This window comes from Acomys russatus, chromosome X (genome assembly GCF_903995435.1).
Source record: "Acomys russatus chromosome X, mAcoRus1.1, whole genome shotgun sequence".
In the NCBI taxonomy this organism is placed as follows: Eukaryota; Metazoa; Chordata; class Mammalia; order Rodentia; family Muridae; genus Acomys; species Acomys russatus.
This window is the reverse complement of record NC_067169.1, coordinates 113443802-113456285: the sequence shown is the minus strand read 5'-3', so window position 1 is coordinate 113456285 and position 12484 is coordinate 113443802. Positions and strand designations below refer to the sequence as shown.

At 46.1% G+C, this 12484-nt stretch overlaps 1 protein-coding gene across 1 annotated transcript; it reads right to left on the bottom strand.

Annotated features, from left to right (window-relative positions):
- Positions 1-5365: 5365 nt before the first annotated feature.
- On the bottom strand, positions 5366-6373 carry LOC127185479 (melanoma-associated antigen 10-like). The gene has a single exon (XM_051141925.1). It carries the CDS (start codon positions 6371-6373, stop codon positions 5366-5368), a length of 1008 nt encoding a protein of 335 aa, XP_050997882.1.
- Positions 6374-12484: the final 6111 nt, after the last annotated feature.

Here is a 12484-nt window from a genome sequence, read left to right as displayed (position 1 = left end):
GAACTTACATAGTAACTTTAGGGGAAATGTTGTCATTTTGAATCCTAGACTGTCTTTGCAAGTATCTTATCAGCAGGAAGTTCTGTCCCAGGAAAACTTAAACTGACCCTCTTTTTCCTGTAGCAGGAGCTGCAAAAAGCAGTTTTATATCTTCAGCAAGGGTTCCTGCCCTGACTTTATTGTGTAAATCAGGATGATATAGAACTCTGAGATGTGCCTCTTAATTCCATATCATTGTTACTCAAAACCTTCAAACAAAAATCAAGCAAAGAAACAAAAACAAAAACAAAAAAATGTAAGTTGAAGACTTCAAGATGGCGGCGAGCAGTGTACCGTGTTTAGAAGCTGCAGTAAACGATTAAGGGAATTGCACGGAATTCTTAACCAGGAACACCAAGCTCCTCATCCCGCTACAATGAGAATACTCCACAGTTTGAAAGGAACAAAATACAGAGAACCTGCGTACCCCTGAACAAGGGAGAAGCACGGATGTTCTCAGAGCATAGAGGCAGTGGCAGTAGCTGAGGTTGGCAGCTGGGAAGCCTTGGGCAGAGGCGGTTGCCATGGTGACCTCTGGGAATTGTTGCTGGAGAGGGGACTCAGTGCAAGATTCGGGCCATGAAACCCTAGCTCAACTCGGTATGCGGTTTGGGCCCTGAGACTTAAATTGGATTCCGTGCACAGTTCAGCCCCTGAGATCCTAGCTGAGCTCAGCGCACGGTTTAGGCCCAGAGAACCTAACTGAACGTGGCAGGCTGTTTGGGCCCAGAGACCCTAGCTCAACTTGGTGCAGGGTGTGGGCCCCGGGACCTTGACTGAGCTCGGCACATGGTTTGGGTCCGGAGTCCCAGAGTCCCTAGCTCAACTCAGCGTGAGATTTGGGACACAGGACCCTGACTGAGCTCAGCATGTGGTTTGGGTACAAGAACCTGGTTAGACTCAGCGCTAATTGGACTAAGCATGTAGATTGGCCACGGAGACCCATTTGGGTCCAGAGACGTGAACTGGACTCAATGCTCAGGTTGGGTCCATAGATGCTAACTGGACTCAGTGTGTGTGTGGTTTGTGCCTTGTGACACTAACCTGCTCAAACTATAGCACCAGCCAAGGACAATACATGCAGTAAACTTCGATCCCCTACCCAGATCTAGCCAATGGACAGGACATTCTCCACAACTGAATGGAGAATGGGGTCTGACTTTCACATGAACTCTGGTGTCCCATATTTGACCACGTCCCCTGGATGGGGAGGCCTGGTGGCACTCAGAGGAAGGACAGCAGGTTACCAAGAAGAGACTTGATACCCTATGAGCATATACAGGGGGAGGAGGGCCCCCTCAGTCACAGACCTAGGGGAGGGAAGTAAGTGGAAAATGGGAGGGATGGAGGAATGGGAGGATACAGGGATGGGATAACAATTGAGATGTAATATGAATAAATTAATAAAATACATTTTTTAAAAAAAGCATCTGCTACAGAACTCATAAAAAGTCAAGGCAAGTCTTGTCTCAGAAATAGTGACAGGAGACAGTATTGTTGCCTTACAAACTGTAAAAGTTGCACTTTTTCCTATAATAACATTTATATGTCTATTTCAGTTTTGTCAACATATTTTGAAATTCTAACATTAATGTTCCATGATTTTTTAATGTGTATGCCTAGTTTTTGTTTATTTATTTTTTTATATCCCGGCCAGTTTCCCCTCCCTTCTCTCCTCCAAGTCCCTCTCCCCACCTCCTCTCTTCCTCACCTCCATCCATTCCTCCTCGGTTTTCCTTCAGAATAGGTCAAGACTCCAATGGAGATCAACCAGGCATGTATATCAACTTGCAGTATGACTAGGTACCTCCTTTCCTATTAAAGCTAGATGAGAAAACCCAGTAGGAGGGAAAGATCTATGTGCTATAATTAATCAAACCATCTCACCCCAGTAGACAGAGAGGTTGTTCACCACTTTCCATTTGATTATTAGAACTTATGTGCACATTAGTAACATGAATTATTGTATAAATATACATCATTTATAATAAGATAACATGGACATTGGGCTAAAGTAAAAGTATGTTTTTAAATAAATATTGCCAAAATTGTACTCAGAAATTATTGGTTACTTTATATTATCATAAACTTACAGGAGGGTTTCAATCCTGAAATCTTAATAGAACATCTGCTTTTTTGAGTGACATTTTTGAGTAATATATATTCTGTAAAAACCATATCCAAAAGCCTAAGTAAGAGAAAGGACAGGAAGACTTCAGTGAGTGAAGAGAGTTTCAAGGCTCTAGATAGAAACCATGTGGCAAAAGCCATCTAGGGAATCCCCAGGCTCCCTGCCACTCAGCCGTGTCCAGAGTCTAGTACAATGGGAAAGATATAGAGGAAGAAATGAAGCAAGTACAGGGTACAAGGCTAGGACTGAGAATTCTAGGCATCATTTCTGTTATGAAGTCTCTGTGGGCAAGCCTGTTGGATGAGTGGACCAGAAGCCATCCAGACACTCCACCTCCTTCACAAAGTCCTCCTACCTACATGATTGATGTACTCATATATAATCCAGGATAAGCAACATCTTTTATTCACTGTAGTGGTTCATAAAATTCTGTCCTGTATGCAAGACCTGGAAAATATCCTAGGTCCTACTGGGGACTGGAAAATAATTTCCTATGCTCAGTGGAGCTACATTGAACCACACTATGTAATAGAATGAGTCGTCATGTGATGACTGACAACTGAGCCACGCTAAAGATATCGTCATGATAAAGACATCACAATAAGCAGTGCCAAGTAGTATTCAGTGGCATGAGATTGGAACACTAAATGTAGAATGCCTGTGGCTAGTTATTTCACCTTTTCAGAGAAGGGCTAGCTTTGCACATCTTTCTTAAATAGGTTCCAATGGTATTTCTGCCTCCGACTTTGTCCTGTGGCTTCTGAGTTCTTGGCATTACCTGGAGCCAGCCATTCTGTGGCTGTGGCAGCTGACCTACATTGATCACAGCTACTTGTCTGAGATAGAGGGTTGTCCTAAAGTACTGACATTTGAATATCTTAAGAAAACTCACTAAGATGGCATGGATTTCCTTCTTAAGATAATGGGGTTACATAGGATACAATGCAAGAAACACGGAAACAGTCTTTTTAATAGCATTGACATCTTTAAAATACCATTTGGCTTGAAGAATAAACATCCCCAATGATATGGTCAGTGACCATAGGCTATTAGGTCTCATTAGGATAGCTTACTTCCCCTTCATCTGTGTGCTGCCAGGCCTCCACAGCAAGTAGAAGTGATCAAATTGAGGGCATCAGAGTTCACGTCAGAGGCAGTTCCTGCTCTGCCCACAACTGTGGAGAATGAGTTGTCCATTGGCTAGATTTGAACAGGGGGCCTAGGTTATCTGTATTGTCCTTGGTTGGTGTAACATTTTGTACAATTTCCCTGGGTCCAAGTTTGCCAGTCTTGATGGTCTCCTTGTGGGGCTCCTGAACATCCTGGATCCTTCCATGCCCTCATTCTTCCATACCACTTTCAGCACTCTGCCCAGAGTCCAGCAGTGAGTTCCTGATACCCACTGGGTAGAATAACTCAGAGGACATCTATGTTGGGCCAATATCCACTTATAAGTGAGTATGTACCATGTGTATCTTTCTGGTTCTGGGTTACCAAACTCAGCATGATCTCTATGAGTGCCATCCATTTGCCTACAGATTTCAGTATTTCCTTGCTTTTAATAGCTGAGTAATATTCCATTGTGTAAAGGTACCAGTTTCTTTATTCGTTCCTCAGTTTATGGACATCTAGGTTATTTCTAGATTCTGTCTATTATGACTAGGGCTGTTATGAACATAGTTGAGCAAATGTCTTTGTAGTATGGTGTAACACCTTTCAGGTATATGCCCAGTAGTGGTATGGCTGAGTCTTGCAGTTGCACTATTCCCAATTTTCTGAGAAATCACCAGATGGATTTGCAAAATGATTTTCCCATGTACACTCTCACCAGCAATAGAGGAGTGTTACCCTTTCTCCACATACTTTACAGCATGTGCTGTCACTTGAAATTCTTTATCTTAGCCATTCTGCTAGGATGTGGTCCTTGGCAATGGGACCCCACTATCAGTTTGCTGAAGGCAGCTCTCTGTCCTAGCATCAGCCTGGTTTGTTTGGGTATCTCCATGGAACCCCAAGCCAAAAACAAGCAAACAAAAAACCCAAACCTCAGCCAAATGGAACCCAGTGCCACCACTGGAAGCTTTGCCTGGCTACAAAAGATGGCCACTTCAGACTTCATATCCTCCATTACTAGGAGCCACCTTCGTAGGTTCCAGGACGTTTCCACTGCACTAGGTTTCTACCCTCCAAAATGCTCCCCAGTTCCAGCTGTCTCTCCCTGTAATCCCTCCCTCTACGCCCATCCTGTTTCTGTCCCCACCTACCCTGACTCCACCTGCAAGATGTATTCTGTTTCTCCTTCCCAGGGAGGTCCATGTGACCCAACCACACCCTGAGAGCCCTCCTCTTTGCCTAACCTCTCTGGGCCTGTGGATTATAGCTTGATTCTCACTTACTTAACAGCTAATAGCTACTGGTAAGTGAACGGGTGCGTTGTTTACTTGTGCACCTCACGTGTCCCTGAACCCCAGGGTCAGACATTGGGATCAGATCCCCTGGATCAGGGCTTATGGACCTTGTGAGCTACCATGTCCACATGACTCTCAAACTGCTTTGGTATACAGTACTGACACTGGGCTGCTTGCCCCAGAAGACCCCTTTGCAAGCGTCTTATTCTACTGCTTCTGGTCTGAAAGAACCTCTAGCTGTATCGACAGGGCTGCGGATCCTGTCCTTACCCTCTGTACAGAAAATGATAGCCCTGGCTTATGCTCCATCTTACTTTTCCATGGGTAAGGAGAGATCTGGCTTCTGCCATGCCCCACGGCTAATAAGGAACTCTGCAAAGAATAGGTACTCAGTGAAGGTTTGGGGGGTAAGAAGTTCCACTCAAGTTTTTTAGTTTTGATTTTAATTAGTTAACAAGAAGGTGAGACTAAACATTGTAAGACAATAAAAAAAATTTATTCTTGCTCAAATTAATGCCAAGTACTTTCTTTCCCATTGTCCAGGAAATTCCAATTTCAATGTCACTGGTATCTGTGACATGTTACAAATTAGGACTTGAGTCCTTCTCACTTGTTTTCAAAATAATAAAATTCTCCAAACCCGGAACAACAACAGTACATGTATTACTAAAGACTTAAAACCAATGGATCTTCTGGTAAGAGTGTTAACATTTTGGAATATCAAGAACCCAAGTCACATAAACAGAATAATACAACTACAATGGTTCCCAGCTCCTCCCACCAGTTCTCAAGTGGCATGATACCTGGATGACTGACCTGCCCGTGCACGAGAGCGTGAGCGGGTCAGAGCCAGAAGTGCCATCCGCCCGGCGATCCAGGCCTGGGTCCTCTTTATCTCCTCTCTCAAAGCCTCTGCGTATTTCTCAGCGTATTCTCTGGGATCAGTCCTAGTTATGCTGCCAAAAAACTCCAAGACTTTCATCTTGGTGGTTTCAACGCGGGCCCTTGGGCCCCATAGGAACTCATAGGAAGGAGGATCACTACCAGGCACCTGCCTGTATTCCAGGTACCCTTCCTGCACAAAATCCCCAAAGATGAGCTTCCTGGGATCCTCACATAGGTAAGGATCGCTTTCATTGGGCAACCCTATGTTTTTTAGCGTGTTCCAGATCACCTCCTCACGGACCCGGTTTCCCTGCATGAAAATGATACCCAGTATAACTATCAGGAGGCCTGTCTTGGGCATGCCCTCGACAGGAGTGTGCATCCCATCATAGGTGAGCCCCAGGGCAATGGCAAGGGCATAGGTATGGACAACAGGGTCCACTTCTATCATGTCAATGCCAAAGACCAGCTTTAAGCACTCAGAGGCCTTACTAAAGATCAGAGGGTAGTAGTCCTCATATTCCCTGCCAATAGCTTCCAGCATCTCCCCCTTGCTAGTGAGCTCCTTCATTTCATATTTGGAAAGCAGAAAGTGCACCAAGTCATACGCTTTTATGTTCAGTGCACTGTGCAACATTGACAGTATGTTTCGCACCTCTTGTACTTGCTCCATGAAAGCCTCATCAGATGGGAGCCCAGGAATGGAAGCCATTTCCACTTCCACAGGGGGAGAGGGGGCTCTCTGAGGACTCTGGGGAGAACCTGGTATTCCACCACTATACACCTCCTCTGAGATGGTGACTTCCTTCTCCCCTGCTGCAGCCATGGTGGCCTGGGCACTGTCTAATTCCCATTGGGCCTGAGGACAGTCTGGGAGTTTGGAGTGATGAGTATCCTGGGCATTGTCCATTGTGACTTTCCTTGGTAACAGTAGGCAGGAGAGTGTCCCAGTCACAGCAATGAGGATGCACAGGCCTGGCGAGGAAAGAAAGAGGGAGACTGGACTCTGCTGGCATCCACTCTCTCACAGCCCTCAAAAAGTCCTGTTATTTGATTTCTCTTAAGGGATGTTCTAGGGTCACAAGGAGTCTTTGCAGCCCTAGAACCGTAAAAGCCACAAAACGAAAGTGACCCAGCTATTTGGGGCAAAGCCTAATTGCAGAGGTTGAGCCCTCAGAACTTAGCAGCCCTAGAACCATAAAAGCCCCAAAGAGAAAGTGACCCAGCTATTTGGGGTACAGCCAAGTCGCAGAGCTCAAGCCCTCCAAACTGCCATCAAAATATTTGGGACCACAAAATGTGGAGTGTCTATAATCTAGGCTGTTGGTACCCTTGATATACACTTCCAGTATGTACCTCCCTGAAAATTCTGAGGCTACCCCTGTATAGGAACTGAAGACAGTCTCAGGCCAAGACTTATCCCCTGGAGATATTGACAACATTCCAAAGCTGCAAACTGCTAGTTGAAAACTGAGTTTTAAACTAGGAAAGGGAAAGGTGGACGGTGGGGAATAACCTACTCAACTTCCACGGTGCTTCTATGCTCACTCTGGGCCCTCAGGTTTCCCCTGTCAAGGGCTGGACAGCATGCTTCTGCTGGCCCGTAGGGGACTCTTGGGTAGTCACCTCTCTGACATAGAATAGAGGGGATTGAGAGCGCTTCTTAACTGTTCAGGCTCAATTGCAAGAGGGGGCCCGGTTCAGTGTATTCCCCGTGTCCTGGAATGGGTGACGCGCCTGACACTCACCTTGGTAAATGGCCAAGGAAGGCGTCCTCTGATGGTCTGAGGCTAGTTTCTTTAAGCCAAGAGCCTATCTCTGTGAGACAAAGGGAAGAGGACATGAGGTGAGGGGATTCATCTATGCTCCCTAGGTTTTCACACAGCTGACAGGAGGGCAGGTCGTCTCACGTGTTTAGGTGGTGGGACCCCTTTAGTCCTCACCTTGAGTCCCGGCACTCCTGAGATCTTCCCTCTGATAACTCCAGTCAAACTCCCTTTTACCAGGTCTTTCAGCTCCCTGAAACCACTGATCTGCAACCAAGACACGGTCCTCGGAATGACAGACAGCCCTACCCAGGACTGTGGGAATCAGGTATGTGAGGAGTGTTTGTGGGGCCCACGACAGGGATTTCCTTCACTCATCCATTGGTGGTCCTTACCTGGACCTTACACGTTCCTGGGAACCCATTTTTAACTAGGGTCCGCACTCTGGTCAAGTTTCTTACCTCCTTGATATCCGAGCTGGTGCCACGTCCCTTCACATCTGCGTGGATTGTGCTGCTGGGCTCATCTCTGTTGAGGTCGAGATTTCCTAAGTCCACCTGAGGGTCACTCATCGGACTTGTCCTTCCTGACATCTCTCCTTATGACCAGATGACACAATACACCTTACCCTACCAAAGACTCCCACCATCCTGCCCAAGGGAGAGAAGTCAGCATAACCCTTGGTGTTTCCGAGTGTTGTCCTCAGAACACGGCCAGGCTGTACAGCCCTTCTTTCTGTGCTGTGGGCACACAGGGCCTGCTGAAGTCCACATCTGTGATGTGGCTGATCCTGGGACTCCTCCATCTGCTCACAAGTGGTTCCCTCTACTGACCTGAAATCACCCCTAGGACAAAGTCATCACCCCCCAAAGAAGTCCCAACACCAATGATGAAGCATACAGGAGAGACAGACACAGGACCCACACAACCAGGGCTCTTCTGGCAACATTAGTGGGGAAGGCTAGGTATTATATCTCTTCTTTTGGGAGGGGCTATGCTTTTTCACACCTTTAGTTGTCACTATGGTAACTCACCTAGATTGCTTACAAATGCTGAGAACCTCCTAGGGCAACCTTGATGTGCCTCCTCCGCTACTCTGATAATATCCTTCACTGGACAGGCTCACCTTCCTTGGAGAGAAGACAGACGTGATAATAAAACATGTCTGTATACCTGGGGGTGGGGCTTCATAAGGCTTACCAGAGCAGGACCAACAGCAATGGCAACGCTGGATTATGCACAGCCTGACTGACTATATGGGGTTTGCCCTCCTCAGCCAGTCCTTGGAATTTCACCTTGACTGTTAATGTGTCCAAGGACCTCTTTTGTCTGTGGACCTCAGAGAAAGCCTCTGACCTTGGATCTATTGGAGTGGAAGCAGGCCACTCCCCTGACCAGCCAAGCCACATGTAGTGCAGGACTACTTACCAATGCACAGATGAATGATCTAATGTAGCAGCTCTTCGACTTGCGCTCAGTCTTACTATATGGAGCCTGGGCTCACTTCCTGGTGCCTGGGCCTTCTTCACTCCAACTATGTCTGAAAAATTATCCAAATCAGAGTTGCTTTGGAGGATGGAGGCTTATTCCTACCAGCACACACACCCCCAATTTCATGCAGAATGAACAACAGAGGAGTATGGATTTGGGGTTCCTCACCATAAAGTCTCCCCTTGATTCCAAGAATACCTAGAGAGGGTATGGAGAGCACAATCGTCTTTTAAAACTATTTTATTAACTCTTGGATAAATCTGTACATTGCATTTTAATCATATTCAACCCTGCCCCTAAATCTTCATAGTTCCAATTCATTCTATACACACTAATGCTTGTAGTCCAATTTTTTTAACCCATTGAGACCAGTTTGTAATATAATGTAATATTCTTTGGAATGTGACCATCCACTGAAGCATGATAAACGACCAGGGCATGCACTCTTAAAGAAAATGGTCTCTCTTCCAGGGGCTATCCGATACCAAAATCTCCTCATCCCGTAGTGGGTCTTATACTGCCTACTTTACGCTGGGATGTTGTCTAACTTGAAGCTCAGTCTTCTTGATTTGGCTCATTTCATTCACTGGGGACAAAATGGGCAGGGTTGAGTGATTTGGGGTGCCTCCATCTGGAGCAGAGCTTCAGAAGGCACACGAAAGTTCTCACCCTGGCCTCCCACACAGCCCAGCTGATCCTCTTTGTTCAATTGACTCCCAGAATACTTTTGTAAAAATTCATGTGTATTAATGTTTTGACTGCATGTGTATTTTATGTGCAACACATCTCCTGGAATGGAAGTTGTGAACCAGCATGTGGGGGCTTAGAATTGAACCTGCAGGAACAGAAAGTGCTTTCAACCTCTGAGGCCTCTCTCCACACCCTGACTTCAGATTTCAATAGGCACAAACCAGAAAAGGCTAATTCCTATAAATTGCCTCTCCTCATGCTGCAGATGGGTACAATAGGCATAAAGCTGAATGCTTTGGAGCCTCTACAATTAATCCTCACCTCTTACGCTGACTCAAAGCAATCAAGCCCTCACCCCCCCAAGCCCTAGGAAATACCAACTCGGACATTTCTATTTTTCCCAAGAAAGACCCTCATTTAATGAGTCTGCATTATCTGGGGACCATGTACACAGAAGGAGATGCTGTAAGCCATCCTGAACTCCCTTAGCTCTGAAAGTAAGGAAGCCTTGAAGTTCCAGAAAGAAAATGTTTTATGCCCTGCAAGTCTATGTGTATAGACATAAGAGACACAGGAGCAGTGCTACAAATAAGGGCTCCTATTTCTCGTAGCTCAGTGAAAAGGGTCAGCTGAGTACTTGGAGGCTGTCTATATGGAGGAGGGCATCTGCAGTCCTGCATCGGCTCACACTTGAGTCAGAAAGTGATCAAGGCTTCCCTCACACAATGAGCGGCCTCTGAAAATGGCATCCATACAGTCCCCACAGGATGACAGTGGGGTTTGGCAAGGGGCTGATTCCTGTAAGAGCTCACAACTCTATGCCCAGTTGACAACAGAGGCAAAGCTGTTTTACCTGAGGACCCTCTATTGTGAAAGGGGCTTTGTATTCTACTCTGAGCTCTCTCTTGAACCCTGAAAGCTTAATAGGGGTATTGCCCATCCAGGAAAGTGAAAAATGGCTCAAAGTTAATCCCTGAGCACCTCGTATGCATGTGGAAGTATGGGAGGGCCGCATTCCCTCACGTGAGAACTGAGACCTTCTCTTACCTCCAAGAATGGCACAAAATGGATCTGAGTCCTCCAAGTTCCCCCTTGGTAACTCCTAGAAACCAACCCGGTTTGCTGTAAGACTCTAAAAAGGATACACTGCTGCTTGATTATTTGACCCTGTCTATATGGGGTGTCTATCATCAGGAACCAAATCCCAGGTTTGATCTGGTCTTACAGATCCCCTCCTTTTCGGGGATCTCCTTAAGGGCTCCTATGCATTCCGTGCCAAGACAGGGAGGGAAACACGCTCATTCCTCCAAGTGGATCTGCTGAATTATCATTTGGATACCCACTAGGTCAGTGTTTCTTAACCTTCATAATGTTGAGACCCATAATGTTAATACTGTTCCCCATGTTGTGGTGACTTCCAACCATGAAAGTATATTTCTTGCTACTCCATAACTATAGTTTTGCTACTGTTACGAATCATAATATAAATATCTGATACACAGGATATCTGATATTCGACCCCGCCCCCCTTAAGGGGCAGGAGCCAGGCTGAGAACCACTGCTCTAGATAGAGTGGGGCCTTGGCAGTCCACCCTCTGGCTACACAGCCTGAATGCGAAGCCACCACCCAGGCTAACAGCACCTAGACAAATCACTTCTTGTTCACAGCGACTGACTACATAAAGGTCTGATTCCTGCAACCGGGCCCCTGTTTGGTGTAACAATATGACCACAGGGCACAGTTATAATACTCTGGGACACTTCCAGACTGGGAGTTCCCTAATCCACTCTCAGTCTGACTTCCTCCCTGGAGGGGATGAAAAGCTCTTCCCGGGAACTTCTTAAAATGACTCCTGTTCATAGTCCCCAAAGTTGGACCCACTTGATGCCCTGTTAACCAAAGGGCCAAAACTGCACTATTTTTGGTCCGTATAATCTGAAAGAGACTTTTCTGCCCCACCCCTCCCCCTAATCTTAATCTCTCACCTAGACTCAGAAAGTATGGTGTGGCCTTCTCTGAATCTCAAAAATGGTGCTTAGTCCTGAAGTGCCCATATGCAGATGTAGAAGCTTGGATACAGGCTGATACCCAGAAGTCTGCCCAGATTTGGTTCAAGATTCTCAAAATGATACAAGGTAGCAAGGGTGTCTGGGTCTAATCATCTAGGAACCAGCTTTTTAAAATCATTTTACTTTTCTACCTTACATGTATATTATTACACATATATACAATAAACTACATACAGCAAGAAGAACCACAAAACAATCAGGAATTACAAAAATGTTACATTCTTGGTGTTTTGTCTATTTGAATTTGGCAACCTTGAAGACAACACCTTTCCTATCTTGGTGCATCTAAAATTCTGAATGGAAATCAATCTCTGTCACATCTCATCATTATCAACTTAAACCATCTATCTAGACCCCTGAACAACTAAGCTTCATCGTAAAACTAAACTATCTGGTCTTCTACCCCATCAGAGACTTGAGAAAGCACTCTCAGCTCCTATCTGTATTTAAAAATGTCCCATGGTCCCTCATTTCAGAGAACTTCTGAAAAGGTGCCTTCAATGTGTGTCTCCTCTACACCCAGGAAGTGGAAGGGTGCAGTGGGGCTATTTCCCACAAGTTGGCACTGAGGTGTGCTTTAAACTCAAGGACGCTTACAATAAGGCTGAGAGCCCTCCAGGTCCTCAGAAGCAGAAACTTGGGTACAGGCTCGCTCCACCACGTCAGCTGCCGCCAGGTCAGTGCAGGCCTGCCAAAAGGACACAAATCTAGTTTAACTGTCTGGGCCTGTCCATCCTGGATCCAGCTTCCATCACCGACTCCCCGGCTTTTGTCCCAACTAAAACCGGCACAGGGTCTCTGATTCCTTGGGAGCAAAATGGTGCGTATGTCAGAGTCACCGGAGAGGGAGGGGTAGGGGCTCATTCTGACATGTGGACCCCAGTTTGGTACAGATCACATTATATAAGCTATAGTGTGCGTGCATGTAACCGTGTGTGCCTGTGTGTTTGGGGGGCGTGGTCTCTGTCCCAAGCCGACCTTCCGCAGGCCACTCTTAGGAGTGA